The sequence below is a fragment of the Lichenostomus cassidix genome, chromosome 5 (assembly GCF_008360975.1).
Source record: "Lichenostomus cassidix isolate B80296 chromosome 5, HeHo_3.0, whole genome shotgun sequence".
NCBI classification, from domain to species: domain Eukaryota; kingdom Metazoa; phylum Chordata; class Aves; order Passeriformes; family Meliphagidae; genus Lichenostomus; species Lichenostomus cassidix.
The window spans coordinates 60,452,013-60,479,870 of NC_139486.1; the positions used below are offsets into that span (position 1 = coordinate 60,452,013).

At 40.4% G+C, this 27,858-nt stretch overlaps 1 protein-coding gene across 2 annotated transcripts; it reads left to right on the forward strand.

Annotated features, from left to right (window-relative positions):
* The first annotated feature begins 1,193 nt into the window (after positions 1-1,193).
* TPCN2 (two pore segment channel 2) lies at positions 1,194-27,170 on the forward strand. Of its 2 annotated transcripts, none has more exons than XM_085063317.1 (25): positions 1,194-1,248; positions 4,209-4,273; positions 5,489-5,565; positions 6,209-6,386; positions 7,010-7,126; positions 8,490-8,596; positions 9,041-9,113; positions 11,379-11,478; positions 11,785-11,850; positions 12,214-12,278; positions 13,229-13,326; positions 13,654-13,735; positions 14,096-14,182; positions 14,985-15,104; positions 15,414-15,473; positions 15,562-15,690; positions 16,294-16,343; positions 18,144-18,243; positions 18,541-18,612; positions 20,489-20,562; positions 20,937-21,027; positions 21,152-21,234; positions 21,733-21,814; positions 23,261-23,346; positions 24,068-27,170. In XM_085063317.1, exons 1-25 carry the CDS (start codon positions 1,212-1,214, stop codon positions 24,144-24,146), a joined length of 2,178 nt encoding a protein of 725 aa, XP_084919443.1. In that variant the 5' UTR covers positions 1,194-1,211; the 3' UTR covers positions 24,147-27,170. The 2 variants fall into 2 exon arrangements, with proteins under 2 accessions (XP_084919443.1, XP_084919444.1); XM_085063318.1 differs by lacking the exon at positions 1,194-1,248 and adding an exon at positions 1,962-2,148.
* The last annotated feature ends 688 nt before the right edge of the window (positions 27,171-27,858 follow it).

Sequence of the window (27,858 nt, forward strand, 5' to 3'; positions counted from 1 at the left end):
GCTGCTGTTAGGAAGAATGGAAAACCCCAGCTGAGATTTGCCTTCCTTCACCGTTAGCTGGGCACTTCCACTTCCCATTCCAGTCAGAGGGAGTGAATGAATTTTAAACAAAAGTTCAAGAATTCATTGTGTATTTGAAGGCTTATTTCTCTTTTTTTCTCTGGAAGTCACTGGTTTCTCTTTCTTGACAATCACAGAAGAGGAAAGAGGAAACATTTGCTTTCATTCAAATAAAAAATAATAGCACAAAAATATATTTACATATGTTTCCTGTTAGTGTGGTTACCCTATTTTGGGCACTTGGTGAAAGGACACTTCTCTTTCTTAGCAATGGCATTTACAGCACGTGTACAAATTGCATTTTATTTCTTGCCTGCTCGTGCTAAATACAGATTGTACCAGGCCACCTCTATTTTCCTTTTACTACCCAGAAACTTTCACTAAGTCTGTTCCATCTGATGCCTCTATTTCAACTGTTACCAGCAATAACTCCAGTTTTATCAGTGCATTGTTGCCTACTGAGGATGGAAATAATTCCAACGTGTAGCTACTGATAACCACTTTTTACTGGAGGCAACTTGTATTGGGTTGGTTTGACCAGATTTTGGGGGAGGAAGCTGCAGGGGTGGATTCTTTAAGCTGCTGGAAGTTTCCCCTCATTTCCAGCAGAGCCAATCCCAGCCAGCTCCAGGATAGACTTGGCGCTGGCCAAGCCCAAGCCAATCAGTTCTTAAATACGTTATCAGAACAATGACTCTGATAACGTATTTAAGAAGAAAAAAAAGTTATTGCAAGATGTAATTGTGGCTAGAGGAGAGAGTGAGAATAAGGGAGAGGAACAACTCTGCAGACCCCAGAGCAGTGCAGAAGGAGGGGCAGGAGGTGCTCCAGGTGTGGGAGCTGAGATTGTCCTGCAGCCCATGGAGGAGCACAGGGATCCACCTGCAGCCCATGGAGGAGCACAAGGATGCAGAGATCCACAGCAGGGCAGGTGGATGCCCAAAGGAGTCTGTGACCCTGTGGGAAGCCCATGCTGGAGCAGCATGCTGGCAGGACTCGTGGCACTGTGAGGAGCCCTCAGTGGAACAGGCTGCTGCTGAAGAGCTGCAGCCCGTGGGAAGGCTCGACTTGGGGAAGTTTGCGGAGGACGGTTTTGTCTGGGGGGGAAATGCCCACGCCGAAGGAGGGGAGGAAGCAGTGGCAGAAAGAACATGACTCTCGTTCCAGCTGGCCAAGGCGACGGGGCCGGTATGCTACAATTGCAAATTAGATCGGTACACTCTCGTGTTCATCGTTGTACTGCCACACGTCTCAGTATGTGGCAGAAAAGCGTTGTCAGATTTTCCTGACGCCTTTTGAAACTGCAGCTTTGTGAAACTGAGCAGTGGAAAGGGCGTGTGGAGGGAACAGTGAGAAAAGGGTGCGAGTAGCTCAAGTGAGGCATCTTTCAGCATCAAAACCAACATGAGTCAAGTCCACAGTTGCTTATGGAATGCCCAGGTGATTCAATACAAATTAAATACTTTATGAGACCAGAGATGAAATGGTTATTTGGGACTGTGAATGGTTATTTGGGAAGCGGTAATTTCCACCCTCACGGCCCGCAGCTCCCTGAGGCGCCCAGCCTGGAGCTGCCGTGAGGCAAACCCGCTGCAACTCCTCATGAGTGATACACCTCTCCATCAGTAAACGACGTGTGGGATCTCCCCGCGGAAATTCAGGTGAAAACCCGACACTTTTCCCCACACCAGCACGTCTCTCACCACACCCCGCCTGTTTCAATACCCTATTTCGGCAGGGTATGCCGGGCGGGAAATGGCGCTCTAGGGCCTAAGGCGGCACACAGCGCCCAGTCCGGCGGCGGGAGGAGCCCGCTGGGCCCGCGGCTCCCGCCCTCCCTCAGCCGGTCACATGCGGCAGGCGGAGCCGCCCGGCCGGGCTCGGCCCCTCTCGTCCCGCCCCCGCTCTCCTCCTCTCCCCTCCCGCCCCGTCCCGCTCCCCCGCAGCCTGGCGGCGCGGCGGCAGCGCGCTCGGTGGTGCCGATGGAGGCCGGCGCTGAGGCGGAGCCGCTGCTGCCTCCGCGGCGCTGGCGGGCGGGCCGAGGGCTGTGGCGGGGGCGCGGCGGTGCCGGGGCTGCCGCCGAGGACGGTGAGTGCTCGGGGCGGGCGGTGCCGGGCGGGCGGTGCCCGAGGAGCTCGGTGCCCGGGGCGCTGGGGCGGGCGGAGCTCTCGCCTCTCCCGCGGAGCTCGGCGCTCCCGGCAGCGGGGAGCGGGAGGGCAGGGAGCCCCCGGGCTGCCGAGGGGCTCGGCGGGGCTCGGCCGCCCTGCTCGGGCTGCTCCCGGCAGCTCCGCGAGGTTGGCTCGCAGGGAGCCGCAGGCGCTGCGCTCAGGTGCTGCGAGCCTTGCGCTGCTGCTGCAGCCCCAGCCTTCCCTAGTTCCTTATGTAATTTAGGGTTTTTCGCTAAAGTGCGGACAAGTTTTTTTCGAGCCCGGTGTCTGTCGTGGGTCTGACATCTCAGCTCCCCCAGGATGCAATCCTTTGGGGACCTCAGGCTCTCTCTTTTCAGGGTATCGCATCACCTAGGGGAACCTTGGCGTTTTGTTGCTCGTTTGTGCAGTGTCAGAAGTGCAGCGGGGTTTGGGTAAATCCTGTGTGCTCAAACGAGCAGCGCTTTAATCATCCCTTGTGACTAAGTGTCACTTGCTGTGACTAACATTTGCAGGGTAAGTTGGATACCCGTGGTAGAATGTATGAGAAATTGCTAAAGTAAACATTTTTGGCTAATTTCCCTGTTTTATTTTTACACCACGAACAGTTGTTTAGATTCTGCCCTTCCAAAATCCTTGGCATCAACACTAGTGGCTTGCTGTGCGCTTCAAGTACCTAAAGCTTTTGCTGTCCTTGCAATCCTTTCAACTAATAGTTCCTTTAAACAACTTTAGTTTTATCTCACTAGTGTGAGATGCTATGAAGAAGATAATGTCTTTACTGCATGAGCCTGGCTTGTCTCTTGTTTACACGGAAATCTTTCTTGCCCCGTGGTTCATATCTGGATCAGCACAAAACTGTTGTTGCTGATGCTCAGATAAAGGCTGACATTTAAAAGTCGTTTGCAGTCTTTGTAGGAAATTGATGCTACTGAATCATGTGGAACATAAAAGTTGTCTGGGGCTCTTAGCAATGGTGTTTCTGGCATTGCTTGGTGTCTGGAGAAGAGCATTGTGCTGATCCTGGGATAGACTCTTTCTTGTTGTGTACTGAGTTATTACTGCTGTCTCCTTGGAGGGGACAGTATGAAGTGCTCCTTGGGACTCTTCTTCTCTGTGGGAAGGTTACACTAGCATATATTTTTAATATCTCGAGTCCCCCTCAGTTTTTTATCTCATTTTAGAGATGTATTTTTTAAAAAATTTTTCTTCCTTATTTTAACCTTAACTACCTTTGTTTTTCTTTTTGGCTTAATTGCCAGGTTAGTTCCTGAAAGGTCTTACTTCAAGTAAGCACAAGTGGCTGCCCTTTATTTGTTATGTATTTATTTTAACATGGACTTCTTAGTAATGGGTCTTCAAAAGTGGCATAGTAACTAATTTAGTGTTATTTTATTTCAAATTGTGTTCTTTCACCCCTTGCTGTGTCTTGATCTGTTATTCTGCATATTCTGATCTGTTTGGTATGGTAATAGTAACTCTCAGAACAAATTAAAAAAGCACTTAATTTAGTTCTCATCTGACTGGAGAGTCCTGTTGGTTTTAGAGAGAATGAGATTGTTCTACACTGCAGCGTCTTTATTAAACAAAAGTAAAAACTGCTATAATAGTAGTGCCTGATTTTTCTGGCTTTGCTTGACTGTACCCTTTGTAAAAAAAAAAAATTTGAATCTTCATTTTTTTTTTGGCCTGTTAGGACTTGTTTCTGTGGTTTGGTGATACTTAACTACTAGTGTAATCTGGCTACTTAAACCTAAGAGAGAACCTTTTCACAAAACACAGAAAGATGCATGATGCGTTCGATATTATTATTACTTATTTAGTGTAATGCACAGTGCTGCTGACAGAGCAAATGTGGCAGGAACTCTTTTTTTGTGTGTGTACAGTGCCCTTTGTCATGAGAACCATGATTGTGCACCTTCTGTGAACTGATAAGCTGTTTTATCAGTTTATTTATCCAAAATACAGCAAAGTGATTCTTATTTCTTTTTAACTTCATAGGTGCTGGAGCTGATAACGACCTTTATATAAACCAAGCCATAGTATTTATTGAAGATGCAATACAAGTAAGTATAAATCTTTTGTTTGCTATTATGCTTCCCATGCTGGATATTTGTCACACTACCAGTTTTTAAGTTTTTCTGTGTTCAGGCAATGTACGTAAACCATCAGCTTGATTCACAAAACAAAATCAGAATTCCAAATTCCTGTGGCATGCAAGTCTCAGTGAACTTCTGCCTTGGAGAAATATGTTTTTCACCACAATGAAATCTCTTTAAGGGTTTCAAATGCGATGCTGGTTTGTGGAATGATTTTCATGGGTTTTTTTTGTTTATTTATTTGTTTGGGTTTGCTTGATTGTGGGTGTTTTGACAATGACTAACCTATTGCTAAGAGAAACTATTTGAGCCAACCCTGTAATTTTCCTCTCAGTCTGACTATTTATACATCTTAAGAGCTAGTAAAAGCTTAAGAGTTTAAGGCTGGCTTCAAGTGTGAAGCTGGAACTCTTCAGCTTCAGCTGAGCTTGGTGCCTTTGGAAGTCTTCACTCCCCCTTTGTCTCTCCTTTGCTGGCTGTTACTGCAGCTTCCTAGATCCTGTTATCTGCCAGGCAGTGGGAGTGCTGAAGGGCACTTCTTGAGCTCTCTTGCTGCTTCTAGATGGCTTTTGGTTGGGAAATTTATGGGGGTCAAATGTGTTTGGGTGTGGCCACCTTTCTGGAAGCAACTTCTCAGCATGGACAGAGTAAGAGCAGCCCAGGAGCTGCCACAGAGGAGGGATGGGGCAGATTTTGGGGGTTCCTGGAGAATCACAGGGGTTTCCTGATTTTATAGCATGTTTTATTCAAAGGCATAGGTTGAGGTCTTCTATTCAGAATTAATTTGTTTTCATCTTATGGCTCGTTGGAAGAGAAAGACAAAAAAAGCTCTGTGAGTGGAATGAATGTTAGAAAGGGGAATTAAGTGGGTGGATCATTTTAGCAAGTACATAGAATAGTCACTGAATTATTGCAAATGCTGTTATTTGAAATGATGACAGTGATTGCTTCAGATGACTGCCACACAGTTTAATTATCTGAGCAGTGTGGTCTTTAGACAGGAGAGCTTCTTTAGAATCTTTCAGTTTTCACACATGTAGAGTACCTCTGTGGTCATAGGTGACCTGATACTGTAATAATTTATAACATGTACTAATTTGGTTTGCTTTGGTAACTTGATCTTTGTCTTTGAGACGGACTGAATGTAAAATTTGAATTACCCTTTTTGCTTCCTGCCTCCAGTATCGATCTATAAATCACCGTGTGGACTCCAAATCCCTGTGGCTTTATCGATGGTACTATTCCAGGACTTGCCAGTGGTAAGAACTTGGTTATTCTCTTTGCTTTTTCATTTTGGAGTTAGTCTTTCTAAAAAAAATCCTCTTCATCTTTCTGTTTTGTTAAATAATTATATAATTGTGCTTTTCTCGTTGTAAGAACTTACTGTGGGAAAGAAGGGGATTGACTACTTGTGGACATGACAGAAGTGGAAAGCAGCAAATTTTATAGAAGTGTGCTGACGTAGATGGCTCTTTGGAACAGCCACAGGACTGTTGCATGAATGGACTATTAACATGATTTACAGCCCTGCGTGTTAAGGGCTTTCAAAGTGTCTCTTTCTAAACATGTCGAATAACAGCAAGACTGTTTGCTACTGTTACTTTCAAAAGAACACCACCTCAGGTTATTTGGTGGTCATCAGTTACATCACTAATGCAGGCAACAACATGCTAGTCAAGTGCTGTTTTGTGGTCTAACCCATTTGTGTGAAATATGGTATTGTAAAGCTTGGTTTACTTCAAAGAAAATTGCTTTACTGTAAGTGTTTTGTTATTCTTTTGACTCATTTTGTGGCCATTTTTTGGTTTCGTAGGGTTTTTTTTGGGGTTTTTTTTGGTTTTTTTTTGTTCGGTTTTTCTGGTTTTGTTGGTTTTATTTTTAATTTCCTCTCTCTCCAAACAGGATTTTGAGCTTAACCATCACTGTGATCTTGGCCTTGGCTTTCATTGAGGAGCCTTCCTCGCTCACCGTCACGTCGGATGTCCGCTATCGCCTTCCCGCCTGGAACCCTCCCTGTGGCCTCACAGAGAGCATTGAGCTGCTCTGCTTCCTCGTGTTTGTGGTTGATGTGGCTGTGAAGGTGAGCATCTGGTTCAGCTGCTGTTGAATGAAACAGGAAGTGTGTTGTGCAGTTCTTTTAAGTCTTGGGTTTGCGATGGGAGATTGCCTTGCTTTGTTAGAGCCTCATTTCAGGAGAAACTAGCAAGTGCATATTTACTAACTTTAGACATTTATTCCCTTTATTTTAACTTAATTTTCCTAATTGTGTGGAATGAGTTAAATAAATTTTGCTAAGAGTGCAATTATTTTGGCTTAGCTGCTTGTATTAGGCAATAATGTTGGGGTATAAATAAATATATGTCAGTTCATTTATACAAAATAAAAGTGGTCAGAAACTGACCTTTCTTGGGTTACTTATTTCTGGATAATCCCTTTGTATGTTTATTTAATGGGTATTTTTCATGCTTGCAAAGGGTTTCTCTCACATGGCCTATATGCACCTCTTACTTTTAGCATCCTTTATTTAGCTTTTGTAGAAAAAAAAAATTCTCATCAGTGTATTTTTGTTTGGATTTTGGAAAGCTCTCTAAGAGCACTGATGTAAAATTGCAAATACTTGGAAAACAAGTGGAGCTAACTTTTTAGGGTATTGGATTTTATTATTAAAGTAAGTTTTGGTTTTGTTTTTTTTTTCTTGTCCAGAGTTACTTAATTGGATGGAAAGAATTTTGGAAAAACAAATGGCTAATGGCTTATATACTGACATTAATTGTTTCCCTCACTGATTGGATTGTGTCACTGAGTTTCTTCTGCAAAGAGGTAAGAACTTCTTTCTGCTGCAATAATCAGCAGTTTAATTGTGGAGAGTGGCAGAAGGAAAGAACCTGCAAAGGGAGGGTCAGTAGGTGTGTGTGATGTATTTGGTCTTTGATAGCTGGATAATACACTGAAACACAGAAAAAATTGGTGGAATGTAGTTTAGCAAAGAATTCTGTTTGATTCTTAATGTAAATTTCGTGTTCATTGGTGAAATTAAATTAAACTCATTGCTTTAGCCTGTCAGCAGGCAAAACTCATTGCCTGGCACCAGTCTTGTTGTGCAGTTGGAGAATTATATTCTTAATTGAATGGCACAGCCTCTGTGGTGATGTTTAAGCAAAAGGTAATTACATAGTTTAACAGCTGCTTTCTAACCTGAAGCTGTGCTGTGCTCAAAACAATTGTGTCCTGCTTTGTGAAATGCTTCTGGAAGTGCCCTTCTTGATGTAATAATGCACTCCAGTTGCTTTTGTCTGCCATGAAATTAGTTGTTGTGCACTTGCAATCCTTGTTAAGAAAATATAATGTGGAAGAAATGCTGGGAAGTGGATGAGAGAGGGAAGATCTTAAAATGTTTTAAAGTCTGGAGGTGTGATAGTGGACAGGTGGTTTGAACAGGAGCCTCCCGCACAAAGCAGTGGCAGAAGGAGCAGTTGAACTGCTGGGATGTATAAACAAGAGAATAGCAATAAAGAAAGTGATTTTTATGTGTTTTTTACTGCTAAGTGGGGCCCAGAGAAGACTGATACTAACTAAAATGCAGGATGCTGAAACACTTGAAGTAGCAAGTAAGTCAGAGGAATAACTTGAAGGCTGGCAAGTGTCTTGACTGCAAGAATCAAACAGATTATTTGCTGGAGTGTTGTGGAAAAAAAACAATTTCAGTCTTTTGTCAGAGACAGAAATTGCTGGGAAATAGTCAGGCCCTTTAGTTATAAAACAGTCTGAAAATTGAAACCAAGCACTTATTTTTAGAATGTGTGTTTGTTTGTATTGAAAGTAGCTCTCATCTTTCCCAATCACTTTCTTGACATGGTCCTTAGCAGAAAATACAAAAATGCCATCTCTTGCCAGATTGTTATGTCTACTGAGCAATACAGTTAGATTGTTTCTAATTAGTGGCCTGATGAGGCTATTGAAATGTCAATGTGTGTTTTTGAAGCAATCTCTCCTCATTTTAATGAGGCACCTGAAGTATGAAATCTCTTGGTATTTTGTGAGCTCAGTAGAGCAGAACTAACTTCTTTTTCTGTTACACTGTTGACTTTATTGATATGTGTATCAGTGCTTTTTGACAAGCTTGAAATAAAAGTGTTTGTGCTGCCAGTCTTGCAGGAGCTCAGTGTCTGGTTGTTTTTTGCAGAGTGTGAGAATAAGAAGAATCCTTCGCCCATTCTTTCTCCTCCAGAATTCTTCTATGATGAAGAAAACATTAAAAAGCATCAACAGCACGTTGCCTGAAATGGCAAGGTGGGTAATAGCCAAGAAAACATCCTTTCACAGCAAGCAGGTTGTTTCCTTTGTGTTCTGGTGTGAGCAGCTCCCTTCTCCATGGTGTAGCTAAGTGCTCAGTGAGATCAGCCCACAGTGGGTGGAGGTTGTGGCAACTTTGTGAGCTGTAAAGGATCTCTAGGTTGTGCCATGACTATTTATGTGACATAGGTTTAATGCTAGTTGAGTGGGAGGTTTTAATTCTGCTTTTTTTGTGAGCCCTTTTGTAAGGGAATAACTGAAGCACACAAATGTGATTTTTATTTTGAATCCAAATTCCCATCACTTTCCGTTATCACAATAAAACTTCTTAGAAACACCCCTGATTTTCTTTATATGGCATCCTTTTGCGTTTTTAGCAGAGGATATTAAGAATAAGACAAAGTTACTATTAATGCCTGTGATGTATTTTTTTTCCAACAGTGTTCTTCTACTACTGGCTGTTCATCTGTGTCTCTTCACCATGTTTGCCATGCTGCTCTTTGCTCGAACAAAGGTAATCCATCCTGTTTCTGCTGTGGTACATCAGGGTGCCTTTATTCCTTACTTGCACAGCTACTTCGTGTCTAGTTTCACTAGTTGGATTATAAAACTCGTTTGCCCTGAAAAGGTCACGTTGTCAGACTTGCTGAGATGAGTTTGAAGTCCATTTGGAAAGTTCTGACATGTGTATAATATTCATGTATACAGGAGACTTCCTTATACATTTATCCAGTTTGATCCTTTGAGTTATTTTCTCTGCTTTTATTGAAACCCTCTGTGCTGTTCTGTGTCCAAAGCTCTTGTCACTTTTTCATTTATATTATCACTCATTTCTTTTTTTTCTCTTCCCTATGTAGCTTTTTGCTAACCTTAATTTCTTCTGTATTTTCTCACCTTTCAATACTGGTGTCCATGGTCATGCCTTGGTAGGTTTTTGCCTGTATTAATTTTGGTTTCTGAACTGTTTTGGTTTTCCTCTCGTTTTTCTCTTCCTACTTCTGAAAAGCAAATTTGAAATTTTGGGGTTAAAATAATTTTTGTGTTCCAGTGATCTTGGTATGTTCCTTCTCTTCTAAACTTCCTGTAACTTAATATATCATACCCAGATTATTTGGGGTTTTTTTGTTCTTATTTTTTAAGACCTTCCATAAATATGTTATTATGATCACAAAAATTTCTTTCATACTTCTCCCAGTAATTTTGGTCCTCTCCTTAATTTCAGTTTTGCACCGTCATTTCTGCTGTAATTTGCACTTGAGCCTGCTTCTAGTCTTCCTTATGATCAGCAAATTCCCTGAATTCCCATGTTATAGAGTTTCTGAAATTAGAAGTAGAGGTCTGTTTTCCCCCTTTGTTTACTTGCATTCTGGACCTTTGTATTATCTCTTGTTTGTCTCATCTAATTTCAGTTATGAGCTTCCCCAGTGGATATCTATTTATAACTTGTATACCTAAACCAGTCAATTTTGTGTACATTTAGGTAAAAAATAGCAGATTAGAGAGTGGATTTTGCTATTCTGGTATGCTGCTCTGACATCCATACAGACTAATTTTATCTAACAAGGCAAAATATTGCAGGCAATTTCTAAAAGTAGGTTTATTGATGAAATTCATGACTCTGCATTTTTGCATTGTCTTGTGTATGTCCTCTAGGGGTACATTTTCCAATCTTTGCAGACTCAAGGGCTGTTTGTCCTGTGCTGCCTGATTCATGTTTGTGGTGTTTGCTCTCTGCAGCTTTTTTATCTGCCTCTTCTTGGTCTCAGGAAAAAAAAAAAAATGTATGGAGGATCCAAGATCAGCCTCCCAGTGTGTTTTGATGAACATTCTGACACTATCAGATCATTTTGTGTTTCCATTGAGCCACAAATTAATTTTGATGGCCTTAGTTGCCAAAGTAATTGCAAATATATTTTTGGGTGCTGTAGCACTGATTCATTTTTTTTTTTTTAATTTCCTTTCCTCAAGATGTTTAAGGTGTATGTGATGTTTTCATTTATACTGTACACAGCATTTTAAATCTTCATTCTTTTCAAATCAGAACAGTTATCTGTTTCCTACCTGCCCAGCAATTCCTGTACTGTGCATGAGTGACAACCTATCTAACAGGATAGCAAGAGGAAAGGGAAAACCTTGTTTGGAGTAGTGATAGCAACTTTTCTAACTTTAGTAACAAAAAACTAATTCAGAGGATGTTGAATTTTCTATTTGGAAGTCAAAGGGGGAGTGAGAAACACTCTGTGAGTATCGTGTTAGAGAGGAGTTTATAGGCAGGATTTTTTGTGGTTGTTGAGGCAGCTCTTCATTACTGAGGAAGCTGGTTTGTTTTTTTGGGATTGTTGGTTATTTTTTGTTTTTTTTGAATCATATTTAGGGAGTCTTTTATCTGCAGAATACCAGTATCTGTTGCAGACTGAAAGGTGATGCTTTTTCTGTCAATCAAGGGTTGCTTCAGAGTCCTGTGCTGTCAGTTTGTGATGTGATTGTTCTTCTGGCTCTGAGGTGCTAACTAGACATAACTTCTGTAGGGAAGTTATGTTCTTCCTCGTGTTCTTTAATTGCTATTAATAAGTGATGTGATTGCTCTGTATTCATACAGAGCAATGTCTTAATTTTTATTGGCTTTGGCTCCTTCCGCGGGGTAGATTTGATTATGCGTGTAAGAAATCGATTGCTGACTGTTGTTAATTTTAAAAAAAAATTAAATTTTTTTTCCCCTGCCTTGGTAAGACAGTGATTCCTTGGCATTTCTCTTGACAATGACCATCTCTTTGCCCAGGATAACCAGCAGGATAAGGAGTGGGTGGTGTATTTCCGGAATTTGCCGGATTCCCTGACATCACTGCTGGTCCTGCTGACTACTGCAAATAATCCTGATGGTGAGCAGCCTTTCAGAAATAACTCCTGTCTTCCTTTTGGAGAACAACAGAGTAAGATTACTCTGTTCAGACTACTATAACCACTCTTTCAGCTGATAGTTCTTAGTACAGCCAGAGGAAGGTTGTGTGAAGGTTTTTCATGCCTTTAGTAACTTGATTCTTGCCCTTCTGTGGTGTAATTATTTGTGCCACTCCAAAGTCTAGCTGTATGACAGCTTTTAGCAATTGCCAAAATTTCATAGAGGTCTGCACTGTGCATCTCAAGCATTAAAATATTGTTTCCTATTTTTGTTAAATTTGATACAGTGATGATACCTGCATATTCGAAGAATCGAGCATATTCAATCTTCTTCATCCTCTTCACTGTATTAGGTGAGTTGCCTCTTGTCTTCAGCAGTGTAAACGCACTTCAACTTTGACACTTGTGCACACCAGCTACAGTGTTTTATTTTCCTAGGGAAGTTTAATCATTAATTTCTCTGGTTTTATGTTCCAATTACTGCATAGTGTCTGTAAGATCATTTTCATGGAAGGTAGTTACGGTTTGGAGTTTTTTGGTAACATGTCAGAGGGGAATGGATACTTTACAGTACATTCAAATGCTAAAAACATTTTGGAAATCAAGCAAGAAAACGAACCTTATAAAATTTTACATCTGATTTGCTGCATACATTGAAACTTTTTAAAGAAACAGATGCTTTTCAGTAAATTTTACAGTCTCTTTTTCCCCAATAGGCAATTTGTTTTTGATGAATTTGCTTACAGCAATAATATACAACCAGTTTCGAGGGTACCTTCTGGTGAGTAAAGTATTCCTGATTTCTCTGTTCTGCCATAACCATGAACTTTTGAAGTATTCAGTTTAATTTGTGTATTAAAGCAACCCTCCCACTCTGGTTGCAGATAGTTTTGAGTCACTAAATTTTCTTTGGTGTAGATACTTTTCCCTTTATATGGTGTTACAGTTTGATCCCCTTCTGTGACAAAGTTACCTGCTGGTATTCTGTATATGCTGTGGATCTGCAATTTTGACTATTATAGGGGGGGGAAAAAGGAAACTGTTATAGAACTGAACAAGGACAAGTGACTGAGTAACTTAAACTTGGTCTCTGAGAAGAAAATCTGCTGTACTGTTTAAATAGCTGTTGTTGCAAATCACAGAATATTAAGGGGTTGGAAGGGGATAAACAGAATATGTGCAGAGAGGATTTTAGGTAATCCTTTCCTCCTCCTCTGTTTCATCTCTTCTTTTTCAATTTTCTTCTTTCTCACATGACAGCATGACATAATCTGACTCCCAGTAAAGTAGCTGAGTTTGAAAGTGATTACTATAATTTAAAAAAAAGCATGAAAAACCATGACTCTGGATTTGAGCTTTTAGAAAAGAAGCTGGACTTTGACAAGCTCTCTAACTCTTCTCTCTGCACAGTAGTGTGAATTTCTGTGAATGCTTGAGCACTGCTGTTGCCAGTGTCTCTGCAACAGGCATATATCTGTGCCCTCCAGAACTGAAAATAAACCATAACCTGGATGTTTACTTGAACTCCAGAGCCTTGTTTGCTCACTTGCTTCCTTCCTCTGTGTACACGGAGTTCTTGGAGGGAGTGAGGCCTGGGGCAGTCTCCTGTTCTGATCTCTAATCACAAATCTGGGATGTGTGCCCGAGGACCAGTGTATTATCTGGCCACAGGACACAATAGTGCTTGAAGTGTGAGTAAATTGTTTCCTCTGTGGTGTTTTTACTGCTCAGAAATCAGTTCAGTCCTCCCTCTTCAGGAGGCGGCTGGGAATCCGGGCGGCGTTTGAGGTGCTGTCTTCCCTGAAAGAGACTCCTGCTAGTGCACAACAGTAAGTGAAGAATCTTGAAACAGCAGATTAGCTAGAAAAAAAAAAAAAAGAGTAGGTTTTTGGTCATCTTGTTTTGTTTAATAGTTTCCCTGAAGGTCCAGTCTTGAAAAATGGCACTTTGTTGCTCATCTTGTTTAGTTATTTTTTCTTTAACTGGATGTTCATAACGCACTGTTTGGGACTCTTGTGGAGTGTGTTTCCTTTTTTTTTTCTGCTTCTGGTTTTATTTGCTTTTCGAAGAAAGAGGCAGGAATGCATCTGGAACAGTTCATTTTGCCATCTATGAGGTTATCTGTAGCAGGGCCCGTTCTGTTTCCTTTTAAATAGGTCCTGTGTCAGTGTTGGGGCTTTACTGCAAGTGCTGCAGAGAGTTGAGATGGATTCTCGCTGCAAGCAAGCCATCATGAGAGTAAGAACTGGATTTTCTTAGCCTTTATGTTGGTGACTATCAGTCCTGACTAGCAAATCCAGAGATCTGTGTTGCAGCATTCCTTGGATCATTACACAATAGTGGCACTACTGCATGGGACTAAAGATTTAAGTTTGTCAAAAGAGCATGTGATCCCAGAAAGGGAAAATAGAAAAGTCCAGACAAATCCTCCAGTCACGTGGCAGTGTTGTGTTAAAGCAGGGCAGTCCTGAACCTTTCTCTAACAGCTTGTATTACATCTACATTCCTAGATTTCCAAGGTGGTCTGAGGGTTTTTGGCAAACTTTGCAGATGTACATATTGCAGATGTTGATCTAGCTGTTTCTCTTTCATGTGAAGTCACTCAAAATGTGCTCCTGTGACCAGCTGTCAGCTGCCCAGTTCCAGAAGCTCTTTGAAGAGCTAGACAAAGATGCCATTAAGCAAGTATGTATGTGACCATCGTTTACAAAGCATCAGAAGTTGTCTGGTCTTGTGCAAAAACAAGTCAGAGCATTCTAGTATGAAGTGTACAAAGAAACTTTGCAACATATGAACACAAGGTGTGATAACATGGCGTTGATTTTTAAGCTGTTCATGAGGTGCTTTTATAGCCACAAACAAAATTGCTTTGGGGGTTTTTACAGCATTGGTTTGGTATTAGGTGGTGGTTAATGTACAAAATACATCTTTGTTTATTCTGTTGGTGTTTTTAAGTGACTTGGACTGGCAGAATAGCTTAAAGTCTTTCCTACAAACCCTGAATGAAGACCAAAAAGTGGGTTCTCTCAGCAGTCAGATGAAGATGGGCAGAAAGTTTTTTCCACTTGGGGAGAGAGAGAAAGAGAAAACAAAGCACTAAACTATTTGAGAATTAGGAATTGTTCTCTTCTATGTTTGGGTGTAACTAAGACTTCTGAATTAAGCATTGGGAACTGGGAAGGGATGTATGCAATTAGTAGCTTGGTGTTTAGTTTATCTGCTTGGGGCACTGGACAGGTTGGATTATATCCCTTCTTTGCCATTACCTTGTGTTGTGCCATAATCAGGAATGATCTCTTGCTGCTAATAGCCACAGCTTGAAAACATTTTCCAGATGAAATGTCAGCATTAGCCTGTGGCTCTGAAGTTTTGCTTTGAAAATGTCTGGTTTTTTAAAATATGAGATTGGGTGCGTTTTAAAAATTATTTTCTTAGTATTAACATGCTTATGCTTTGTGACTCAGCAAATCCTTTGTGTTCTTTTCAGCACCCTCCCAGTCCAGAGTACCAATCCCATTTTATGCAGAAAATGCAGTTTATCTTTGGCCATCCCTACTTTGGCTACTTGGGGAATGTGGTAGCCCTTGCAAATATTATTTCTATCTGTGTAAGTAAAAGGCTTTTGTGTTGTGGGGCAGTGTTTTTTTTTCTTTTTGTGATTGTTTTTTGGTTTTTCTCTGCTATAAACTTAATGTCTGCTTTTGTTCTTCTATTGCTCTTTAAATAACTGCTTTTTTGAGTAGTTGTTGGGTTTTTGGCACACTTTAGTCATGCAAGGAGAGAATACTTGCAGTTAAAGTTGTATTTTGAGCTGCTTGAAAAGGTCTGTGCAATGCAAGAAGAACTGTTCTCGTGCTTAAAAATCTGTTTTATGTAGCAGCAAAGCAGTAGATTAATAAAATATTTTTTGTTTAAGGTGGTTTTGGTGATGGATGCAGATAAACAGCCATCTGAAAGAGATGATTTCTTTCTTGGGGTAAGATGCAACAGTATTTCATGCAGCTAATCCTGTTCCCTGAGATGTCAGTAATTCTAATGGTTTTGTTTTTATTTGGGGGGCGAAGGCTATCAACTGCTTCTTCATCCTTTACTATCTGCTGGAAATGTTGCTGAAAATCTTAGCAATGGGCTTGAAAAGATACTTGTCTTACCCAAGCAATAGATTTGATGGACTTCTGACTGTAATTTTGCTGGTAAGTTTTTTGTTAGTTAATGTTATTCTTGGATTTCTTGGCTAGGAGCTACAAGAGCTGGGATTGCTTTTTTTCAACACTGATCTGCTGAGCTGAGCAGCATGAGCCAGTGTTGTGGGTTTCTGTGGCTTGAAGGTTTACATGGGGGTACATGGTTCTCTTAGGGTCTGTGTTCTGAAGGTAGGCTTATTTAAATCCATGGAAAAAGTGCTTTTCATGATAAGAAGCCTTTTTACTTGGAAAAATTCCCTGAGACATTCTGTTTCAAGGTTTACAACCACTTTTCTCTTAAAAAAATAGGCAGATTATTGTAATAAATATTTGGTAAAAGCCTGATGGTATTCACTGTATATCCTTTTTTGTATCACAGTTGAATGATCTGTGTACATTTGGTCAGTTTGGGGAATAGCTAGGCAAATATGCCAATTCGGAGCTTTAAAGTGAGTCAGATTAGTGGCTTAAAGCTCTTGAAAATGTTTCCTGTCAAGAAGGTTACATAATTTCTGGAACTTAGAATGACAAAGAAAGGAAATTTTAGATGCCTTATTATTTTAATTTTGTTTTGTTTGTTTGTTTTGTTTTGTTTTTGTTTCCTTACTAAAGATCCTGGAGATTGCAACTTTTGCCGTGTATGGATTTCCTCATCCTGGCTGGTGAGTAAGCTCTGTGACCTGCAGCACTTTGCACAGTGCCTGGGGTGGGTCATGGGAATACACACACACAGTCATACTCACACACGTTACACAATTGGTGAAATCCATAATTTAACAAATGTAATAGGATTTCTCACCCTTGTAATCACTAGAGGCCATGCAATATGGATAAGTGAAAGAAGGTTTTTTTTTTCTTAGTATTTGAATGTTCTGTTTAGCTCTTCTGAGAAGGATGCATTCGTTTTAACTGTAATCTGATCTAAAATAATATCTTGGCAGACCTATGCTTACCAGGGGTGCAGGAGTAGGAATTTGGTACAACATGGACAACCATCTGTAACCTAATATGGTTCAGTATCAGATTGTCCATAAGCCCAGTTATATGACTTCCTAAATAGCTGATGAAACCCCTTAACCCAGTATGCAGATCAGAGTCTGAGGGGCTTTTGTGCTATAAAATTTAGTAAAAAAATTCCCATGGATTTACACTATTTGTCTATACTGGAATAGCAAACAAATGTACTTTGAGTTTCTTAAGTTCAAACAGCTTTTGGATAAGTATCCTGTTTTCTTTTTTGTTGTAAAAACCATTAAAATCATTGCTTCATCTTAAAATTTGAAAACTGCCTGCAAAAGAAAAGAGGAAAGCAAAGAAGTTCTCTAAGATTTCCTGAATCTTCAGGGGTGATTCATAACACATTCTGTTACTTTGTGTCTTCATACAAGCTCAGTCTTAAGACACTGGCACTCCCTGATTTTTCAGGGTATTTGTTGTGTTGCCATCAAGAAGTTATCCTAATTTACACTAGAATCTCTGAAGAGGGTTAGACAAGTCAGACCTTATGGTTATAGAAGGGTTTATATTTGAATACTACTTGCACTCGTATCACCCAGAAGTGATGGTGGACAGAATAGTAATTGCTGCAGTCTAATGACAATAATATTGATCTTGTCATTGATTATGTTTGGGTTTGATTTTGCCCTTTGATTCTTAAATGTAGGCAGTTGTTTGCTGTCTCATCTTGGAGCACTAGTGATTCTTGTTAAGTCTTTTTGTTAGATTACAACCCAGGTGAGTCACTCTGAGCCCTAAGGTGTGCTGGTGTTACATCCACAGAACAAGCAATTACCACCTTCAGGGCAGGACAGTGATGTTGCTGTTATCTAGAAAATGCCTCTTGTGCAGTGTTATCTTAAATAATTTCTTTTATTATTAGAGATGAATTTATTGGAGGTTCAAATAATGATTGAACATCTGTGTTACCAAGGACCTTTGTCATTAGCAGCTTTAGTCCCCCACCACCTGCCCTCCTTTCCAGCCAGGAAGGATTCAGCATGCCCATGTAAAAGCCAAAACTGAGGCTGAGATTTGAAGCAGATGCCCATCTCCTATGGAACATACACATATAAGGAAGAAAGTTGAAAAGACAGTCTTTTAACCTAGTGTGTTTTCAAAGCCCTTCTTCAGCCAGGCATACCCTGAAGTATTGATGCACGCTTTTGTGCGGGTTCCTGAAGGATCTCTCTCTAGCAGTTATTTTGGGTCACTTTGTTTTCTGAAAGGACCCTCTTGGGTGCTTCCTTCCCGGCAGAAGGCACAGATATGCACTTCAAAGAGCTCTCTATGCATGTTTAAGATGCCAGGTTAAAGGGATTCCTTCCTTCATCAGTTACTAGTTTAATGAAGCTGATATTCCTGCTAAGTGAATGAATGTACTTACAATTATCGGTGGCCCAGTGGATTTAAAATGCGTCTTTGGGCTGTTTCTCTGACTGGTTACTTTCTCCCACCTTTCCCAGGAGACCTGAGCTGATGGGCTTGCTGTCCCTGTGGGACATGGTGCGCCTGGTGAACATGTTCATTGTGTTCAGGTTCCTGAGGATCATCCCCAACATGAAGGTGATTGCTTATCCCTCCACAGCTCTGATTTCTTGGCTGGTCAGGCTGTAAGTTTTGTTAGAGCCTTTCAGAATGACATGTAGTTTGCAATGCTCTTGCACATGAGTGGGATAGCTCTGCTCTAACTGCCCTGACTATTGCACAGCCGCTCACAAAATCGTTGCCTGTTGAGCTGGTTTGCTCTGGTGGGGGAGCAGGCAAGTTCTCTTGAGGTGATTCTTTGTCCTTTTCATGAAAACTTGGTATGAATTGGAAGTGTGATGGATGTCATACCTACAGAATTCTGCTCTGTTTTAGTTCATGGCTTTGGTTGTTACTACACTGCTGGATCTGGTGAAAAACTTAAGAGCCTTTGCAGGAATCCTTGTGGTAAGTCATGATGCAAGACTCTAATTTCCTTTGTTATGATATAATAAGTGTATGCCACCAACAGAGTTAAAGTTCTTGAGCAATCACCATGGGCGGTAATAACAATTCACCTTAACCAGCCAGTTCTTCTCCAGGGCATGTCTAGGAAAGCCACAATAAACTGCTGTTTTGTGGTGACCAGCACACAGTGGCAGTGCCTCAGTTAGCAGGAGTATCTTCAAAAGATCCATTAAATCTTCCTTTGAGTGATTGCCTCAGCCTGGATATTCTGGTTTCAAATAAAAATTCATCCATGCTAAAAGCAGACCAGTTTTTCTTACCCTGATTTGCTTATGTTAAATTCAATAGCAAAACAACTTTAATTTTTTTTTTTTTGGTTGAGGTCTTGTGATGGCATGTTTGGACACGATCTTTTAAGAGCCTCTACCATCCTGTTTTAGGTGTGTCTGTGTAGAACACAGACTCAGCAAACATGGGATTAAAGGGTGGATCACAATGTGTGATGTCCATTACATAAATTCTCCCAACTCTTGAGTTTCTGGCTTTGCAACCATGTCTTCAAGGGCAAAAAAGTGCCTGGATAGGTTTGGTTTTGTTATTGTTCTAGTCTATATACCTGGCATGCCATTTAACCAGAATATCTGCTTTTGTCATTAATAATCTCTGTTTTTATCTGGAGAGGATAGGCCTTAAGTTGGCTTATGTTGCACTTTGAAATAGAGACATTGGCTGGGGCAAAACCTAGCTGGTCACAGCCTTGTTGTGCTGCACAGTCACACTCATGAGACAAATCTGCCACAGTGTTTGCCACTTCCAGCTGAATTTAATTTGCTTTTTCTTGAGGCTACATGGGAGCTCTCACTGAGGTTCTGCTGTAGGGAAATCTGACTCCACTGCCAGCTGATCTAGAATATCTTTCCTAGGGTTAGCCTGGAACACTCATGCTGAAAAAGTAATGTAGCTGATTAGCTAATTTCTCAGGCAGTGAGTGTATTAAATACATCTTTCTTCAAAGAATGAAATAAATTTTATTGCCAGGCCAGATGCCCCATCTTCTGGCAGGCTGTGAAATGTCAGCTTCAACTTACTCCAGTGGTGTTCAAAGTTCATAGGCCAGGGCAGTTCTCTTCTGTTCCTTCCAGACTTCCCCTTCTTGGGTTTGTTTTGTAGCCAAATGCAAAAAAAAAAAAAAACCACCAACAAAAAAACCCCTTCTCATTTGAACACTCAGTTTCTTCAAGCTTTCTTGGGACAAATGGCTCCTTCTTAGCACTGAGGCTGTAGGTTATTTCTAGAACTATCTTTTTAGGATAAAAATTGCAAAATCACCCAGGCAACTGCTTAAGAGTGAAAGGAACTTTAAAAAGCAGTTTGCATTTCTAACAATTAAAAGTCAGAAGTTCCCAAATCCTTTGTGTTATTTTTACACTAATGTAACATTTTTAAAGGAAGTTGCTGATGGAGTATAAAATACTGGCTTGGTTTTGTCTTTCAGTTAATTTAGTAAAAGCTTATTTTCACTCAATCCAGCAGAAAACTCCCCAGATATTTAGATTGTTCTTTGTAAATGCTGCTACTGGGTTTTGGTTTTAGGTTGCTGTTCTGCAATGTTTATAGTTAAATATCAGCATTCTGAGACACAGAGAAGTAAAATAGATGATAAAAGGATTTAATGCATTTTAACAACTGAAGGGTAGAGTATTAAAAAGTAAGAGCAAGCAGTTGAGAAGTATTTTCACTTTAAAAGCTTCAGGCACTGTTCTTGATGCAAATACTTTAACTGTGGTACTAATATTAATTCTGTGTTAATTGCATTTTGCTTTCTTATTTAATGACAGAGATATTCAAAGCTAATAGTTGCTTGTTTTCCTTCCAGGTGGTTTTCTATGCATTTGCTATAACTGGCATAATGCTATTTAAAGGAGCTGTTGTTCCCTTGGGAAATACCAGGTAACACTCTAAACATCACTGATCACTGCTCAGAAAGAATCTGTTTTTCAAAAGCATCTGCAACTTTTTACCTCTGAGCTGTTTGTGGTTGGTTTTGTTGGATTTTTTTTCTCTTATTCTTGGAGCCACCTTACTTTTAATGTTAAATCACAATATTTTGTTGTGTTACTCCTTCTGTTTCTCCTTGCTGCACTGAAATTGCAGGAATGCTTGGAATTTTACCCTACTTTATCTTAAAAACTTTTATCTTAAAAGCTATTTCCCTTGTTTTCTGCCCATATGAGATAGTCTAACTCTCCAGAGGGGGCTGAGGAGCATGTTGGAGTAGAGTTCACAGGGAGCTGTGTTCACCTCAGCCTGTAATTCCCTTGCAGTGCTGCCAACACAACCAATGAGAATGGCACCCTGCAGTGTGGCACCTATGAACAGCTGGAGTATTGGCCCAACAACTTCGATGACTTTGCTGTGAGTCTGATCACTGGTGAAATCCCTCCCCCTTCCCCTCTCATTTTCTCTTCCCCCTCCTCATTTTCTGAGGCTTAAATGTGTGAAACAGCCACCTGAGCTCTGTTCCACTCACGTTGTTTAGGCAGCAGTGGTGACCCTTTGGGATGTGATGGTGGTGAACAACTGGCAAGTCTTTCTGGATGCATTTTCAAGATATTCAAGTCCGTAAGTAGCAGTAATAATACTGAAGAAGTCCCTTGTAAATCCAGCAGATAAAGTACCTGAACAAGAATTATACACATAGCACAGTTCCTACCATCTGCTGCTTTCCTTTCTTTTGGGTCAATTCAGGTATGAACTTGATGTTTTCATGTTTCCTCTGTGGTTGAACAATTTTTTGTAGACTCAGAATGTTGGACATATCTTTCACTTGTTGTACTTACTGACTCCATGGGAATGTTTGAATGAACTGGATAGAGCCTGGGTTGAGCTGTTCCAGTGACCCTTGGCTGGTTAACCAAGGAGAGTGAGTCTGGTTGGCTAACTTAATGAAAAGCAAACATTTTTTTATCATAAATTTTTTGATCCAAACCTCCTTTTCCATGAAGAAAGTAGTAGTATTATATTTCAAGGAAAAAAAGTGATTTCATGGTGCTCTGCTCACTTTCAGGCTGAGGTTATTTACTGCCTCCTTTATATATTGTCTGTTCATCTGATCTGCAGGTGGGCAAAGATCTATTTTGTAGCCTGGTGGTTGATCTCCTCTGTCATCTGGGTGAATCTCTTCGTGGCTTTACTTCTGGAGGTAAGGAAGTGTGTTTATTTGGTGTGGGATCCTCAAAATGGGATCTAATTTGTGCAGGAAATGAACAGAGCCCAGGCAACTTTTTTTGTGTGTCTGCTTACTTTACCTTTGTCCTTGCTGCCCTGTCCCTGAAGAGCTGAGGAAATATTTTCTTTTTCCTAGACAATTGTATGTTTTATTTGCAATTTTGTCACAAAACTGGTTGCATCTCATTGGCTATTTATATTTTCATTGTATCACTCTCTTTATCATAAAGATGAGAGATATTTAAAGTACTATAAAATTGCTAGTCTCTTATACATTAACATTTAAATTCAGCATTAGTTATTCAGGCTGTAGGCTTTTTGCTTTTTAATTTGTCAGCAAATGAAGGTAGCATTTTAAATTTTAAATTTTTATTTTATTTGGCTTGCCTGTGTTTCTTCCCACCCCAGTTTGAATTACCACCATTGTTCAGTTTCACACTAGAAGAGTGGAACTGATTACTTATTTTCAAGAGACCATATTCTAGAGTTTTTCAGAGAAGCTGTGGGAATGCAGTTGCCTAAGCAATGCCATGACGAACATGTGGTTCTGCTAGTTTCTCATCACATATTTCCCTGCAAATCCAAATTTCTGATGGTGAAGGCACTGCTAATCATAACCATCTCCTCCAGGTTCATCATTGCAGACTTTTCTTATAAGTAATGGAGGGAACTGAGAACCTGTAGAGGGCACTTCACCCCATCTCAAACCCCATGAAAGTTTCTTTTGGAGATGTTCTTGTCATTGCTGACTGAACTGAGAATTAAAATTTCCTACAGTAGGAAGAATGGCAAACTTTCAGTCTAGGATATCTTCTAGCTGCTTGCTTCTGCAGGGCTGTGACCAAAAGTTGCTGGCAGAGCCAAGATGCAGCATTCCATAGCAGGAGAGCAGGATGTCACTACTTTTCTTCCTCTTTTTTTTTTCCCTTTGCCTGAGCTGTGTGTCTACTCCCTACATATTCATTTGTCAGAGTTACTCAAAATTGATAGGGGAACATAACAAAACCAGTAGCTGAGTTTAAGTTGTGATGCCTGGACCAGCAGGATATTTATATATTGCTGGGTTTTTACAGAGGAAGAAATTCAAATCAGGTGAAGTCTCACAGGTAGTTCACACGGTTGTCTTGGGGAGGCAGTCCTTGCTAGGAGCTCAGGGCAACAGGGCTGTCTTCTGCTCTGCTGTTCTTTCAGTTTGTGGTGAGAAAGTTATTTCATTCCTGAACAAAGGCCAGAATAGGGTAGTGACCTGGTGCCAGTCAAAATCCTGATGCCTTAATAAATCAGTGCTCTGACAGTGCTTAAAAACAAAACTCACCTCCCTCCCAAACCTTATCTGCAAGCATAGTGACCAGACAGAATCTCTTTTCTGGTGCCATCAGAAGAAGCCTTTCTGTTTTTTGCTGTTCCTTTTACATTTCAGAACTTTATTCATAAGTGGGACCGTCGCTGCCATCGAGAATCTCTTTCAGATATTGAATATCAGAGGACAGTTGAACTCATGTTCAGGTGAGTTGGGCTGGACTTGATAATCTGTGTAGTTTTTTTCCCCTTTGTCTGTTTTAAAGAGAGTGTGCTGGCTGCAAGAGGTCTTCTGTTTCCTCCCTCAAAAGCAAACTGCATCTGTTATTTGGGAGAAATTCAGCAAGTGCTTTAGTTAGGCCTGCTTTAAGCTGACTTAAGCTGACTTTAGGCTAACCTTTACATGCTTTGTGCTCGTAGCAGGATGGGAGAAGAGGTGCTGGGGGTGAGTGGAACAACTGCTGAGGGAGGAAATAACAAGGGAAGGAAGAAAAGGGAAGATGAGGAAAGTGATGCATGTTCTTGGCTTGGTATGAAATGGTGGGTGGTGAGTTGATACTTGATGATCGTGCATTAGTGGAACTTGTGGTGCACGTTGGATACTCAATAGTAGCACTGGGAGCTTGTTCTCATTTGGGAGTTTTTTCAGGAAAACAAATCTACTGACCTTCAGTTGTTTTGCACTGCGTGCAGGAAATTGCTTCCCTGCTTCTTGTGGGAAAACAGCTGCTGGTTTCCATGACACATCTGTAGAGGATGGATCACTTGCAAGTAGATGCATCTTTAGGGAGCATCAGCTTATTGTAATTTTAATTCCTCGTTTCGTTCTTGAAACAAGCACACATTACATCCCAGTATGTGCATTGCAAAAACAAATGCTGAGAAGCTCCCTTTGCTGCCCCTAACAACTCATGCTTTTTCTTTGTAGAGATGTTTTGGAAGAACCTACAGAGGAGGAGTTGATGGAAAAACTGCACCAGCACCCACACCTGCAGTTATGTAGGTGACTGGTGGGAAGGACTGATTTCTTTAGACCTCTGTTTTCTTGAGGTTGTCAGCTGGAAGAAATGGAATGGTTTTCCTGTGGCATGCTCTCAGGAGAGGGGCTTGTAGGACACTATGTGAGGTTTTGCTTGGCAGCCCTCTGCAGAAAGGTTTTTTTATTTTGTGTTCATATCTTTTTCTGAAAAAGATTTGAATCTTGCTAACTTGATTTTAAGTTGCAATTTTAGAAGGACTATTGCAGCTGTTATTTTTATAGGGTGTTGATATCAGGTTTTATTTTCTTTTTTTTTTTTTTAATAGGGAAAGTCTCTTTAAAATGACAGTGCACTTTATAACATGAACTATATAACCACTAAGCCTGCTACTTTTTTCAGCACAAGAAAATGGAGCTACCTTTTCTGGCAGGCAAGTGTGGCAAGGGCTGTGCCCTGCAATTCATTAATGGATTAGGCAGGACCAGAACAAAATCCTTCATCTTCTTGTAGTGAGAGTCGAAACACTATTTTTATTATAATGTGACACCAGCATATCTTACCAAATTTTCATGAATTAATCATGTTGGAACACAATCAATTCCAGCTTAGTAACAGGGACTGCCTGCTTTGCACATCCTCTGTTTCTCTTTGCTTCTCATGGTGGGGTCATGCTGGTTGTGCCATGCTGGTCACTGGGAGCAGTTAGAACCTGGACTGGAGTAATTGTACTCATGGTTTTCAATGTGGTAAAACTGAACTCTCTTTTAGAGTCAATATTCTCATGCTGCTCTTCACTGAGCCTCTTCCTTTTACTTTCTTCCAATTCCTGTTCTCCACTGTATTGTATTCCATGAAAAAGCTAAGGGGAATGGACTTTGGCTGGAATGTTGCACCATGATCACTGGAGTCCCCCACTTAAAGGGGGAAGGGAAAAAACAAGGTTGAATGGGATAATCAAAGTGCTTAACAGTAGAAATTTTAATTTGAGCTTGACGGAATTGAAGGTGCTCAACCAGTATTGCAGGATCACATTTTTTTATGGCTTAATGACCACATGCTGTGTGCCACTAACTTTCACCCGTGGGTAAAACTTTTTGGGTAAATTAGTTTCTCAACAAATCTGAAGTGGAGGATTCACAGTAAGCTGTGTCCATATGCTTTTCATTATCCTGTAGTGTTCCTCTAAAAAGGTGTTTTTACTTGAATCTGTCACATAACTGATAAATTGCTATGAAGAATAGAATCAACGATGACTACTATTTTTATATGTAAAAATGAAACTGCTCTTTGGGGTGCTGCCTTCTCATTGAGACCCTTGTCACCAAAATTGGCATTATTGTGGTCATGTCTGTATTGACAGAGGCTTGGGGAAGGCAACTGGCTACTATTTACAAGTCACTTGATTCTTTTTTTTGGTTAAAAAACTTTTTTCAGAAGTGCCAAGCAGTCAGCCTGTGTACCTTTTCTCCTTTTTTTTTATCATTTGCCTTTTCTCTCTGTCCTGCATGAAGGAGAGGAAAATACCCAGGATGATGGTGTGTTTGAGATCAAAACCATATTTTTGCCCTCTTGTCTCACTGTTCAGAAATCACTTAATGATTCTTGTCTGTTTCTTTCCCTTTTGCTTGTATTTTCTTTGTGCTGTGGAGCAAAATGTGTTGTAGCTCTCATACATTGTCAGGATGGTTTGTGCTCCTTCTAACATGATGTATAATCACTGCCACCAGTGTATTGGGACTTACTACACAGTGGTTGAACTGTCTTACTTTACCTTTTTACTGAAAAAAAAAATGTTTTCCAGTTTTTGGAATACTTGAAGTAGCTTTGCCTTGCGAAAAAGAAGTGTCTGGTTCTTACCTACCTGCAAGTTTGGTTATTTTTTTTGGCCTCTTAAGGTTGTTTGGGGTTTTGTCATTGATTTTTTTTTGTTGTTGTTGTTGGGTTTGTTTTTTGTTTCTTTTGGGGTTTTTTTGCCATTGCATTCCACTACGTTCTACCAAAGCAACACAAATTGGTGTGGGATTACCATCAACATCACAACAGTCTCTATTATGCCATCTTTGCATCTGGACAAATGTGGAGAAGGCATTCTGAAGAGAATAGTCTGTCTTGTTCTTGTTTCACACTTGTGTAATTGACTGAAAGTGTAACTAGAATTGAATACAAAATTGTGCTACCTAATGTCATTTGAACTGGAAGATGTAAATCACCACAAATCTTATGCAATAATTGTACAAATCATGAAGATGAATGTACATCACTAGGTAAAATTTGAGGGTTGCATTATTAAAAAAAGCTTTTTTCTTCTTAAAGTATGAAAAGAATTGGGGTGTTGGAATGGTTCTTGTGGTTTGTTTTTGCTTTTCCCTTGCTGCTGATTTCTGCAGTGCTCAAGATCTCTGCTCCCAGTGTTTTTGCCAATTAAAGACTGTGCTGATGGAGTAGGTTACATGCAAGTGCTTGGTTTCAAAATGCAGACCTAAAGGATGCTGCTTGGTTATTCTCCAGTTCTAGAGGCACATGGCATCATCTGTAGGTACGTGACACACTCTGTTTTTAAGGTGAAGCCTGATTGGAACTGAGCACTGATGGTTTGAGCAGGTTGGTTTTCATTTGTGGTTCAGTCTCTGCAAACCAGGTATTCCTTCATCTCTCTTTTCCTAAAGAGATCTGTGAAAAAAGCACTATCATAGCACCTCAGCTGGGGCAGATTTTGCACATAATTTAGCAGAGTCCATCGTACCCTTGGTTCTGGTTTAGAGGATGGTGGGGTTTTTTTAAGGACAGAACAAAATCAATTCTGGAACAAGCTGATGTCTCTGACAATGGTTGTTGCAGCTGCTTAGGTGGAGCATATGAAAGCCAAAGCAAAGAGAAGATCACCTTGTGTTATCAAAGCAGGAGTAGATTTTTCTAGCTTTTGAAGGAAGACCTTAATCACCTAATTAGGGTTCATTTGAGATTCCTCAGGTATTTTTTTTCCTTCCCAATTAACTATGAAATTTTATTGCTTAAAAATTTAGGAGTGGAGGGAGAGGAAGGATTCAGCTGAAGTGTTCTTGATTCTTTTAGTAAAGATTTTAAAAATTTTTATTTTAGTAAAAATACAGCAATACAGTGATGAACCTCACAGGCATGCTTCACTATGAACTTGACACATTTTGGGGAATACTGATTTACATCCCTCCAGCACTTCTTAAAGTGCAGAAAAAAAGAAGAAAAGGACACATAAAGCTAGAGAAAAACATAGGGCCAATAGGAAAATGATGCAGGGTATAGATTAATTACCTTCACCTCACATTTCAGAGCTATCTCTTACCTTGCTGGGTGGTTTATCTTTTCACCTGCCTGTGTATGACACTGTTTCAAAATGACCTTGAGAAACTGGAGGAAATTACTTCAAAATTATTGAAGTAAAGTTCAAGAGATAAATATGCATTATTATGATTTAGGAGTATATGGCAGGGAAAAGGTGGTATTAGAAGACAAATCTTATGGGGCAAATTGAATGAGCTAACAGCATCTGAAAGAGATCAAAAGAAAATTGCTTTGCTGTAATTTGTAACAGTACTTCCTTTTGGACTCCACTGTTTCCCCATTGGGCCCTGCATTTTAAATTAATAGCTGGGGGAAGGTTTTTATTACAGTAACAGAGGTCTTATGACATTTGAAAGGTGTGAGTTTAGAAGAACTTTAGAGGAAATAATTTGTTCAGACCGACAAGAGGCAGGCAGATAGT

Coding starts and splice junctions, on each gene's coding strand:
- TPCN2 (XM_085063318.1), top strand. CDS start 2,043: ATGGAGGCCGGCGCTGAGGCGGAGCCGCTGCTGCCTCCGCGGCGCTGG. Junction 5,566..6,208: donor TATTCCAGGACTTGCCAGTG/GTAAGAACTTGG, acceptor CTCTCCAAACAG/GATTTTGAGCTTAACCATCA. Junction 18,244..18,540: donor GGATCATCCCCAACATGAAG/GTGATTGCTTAT, acceptor GCTCTGTTTTAG/TTCATGGCTTTGGTTGTTAC.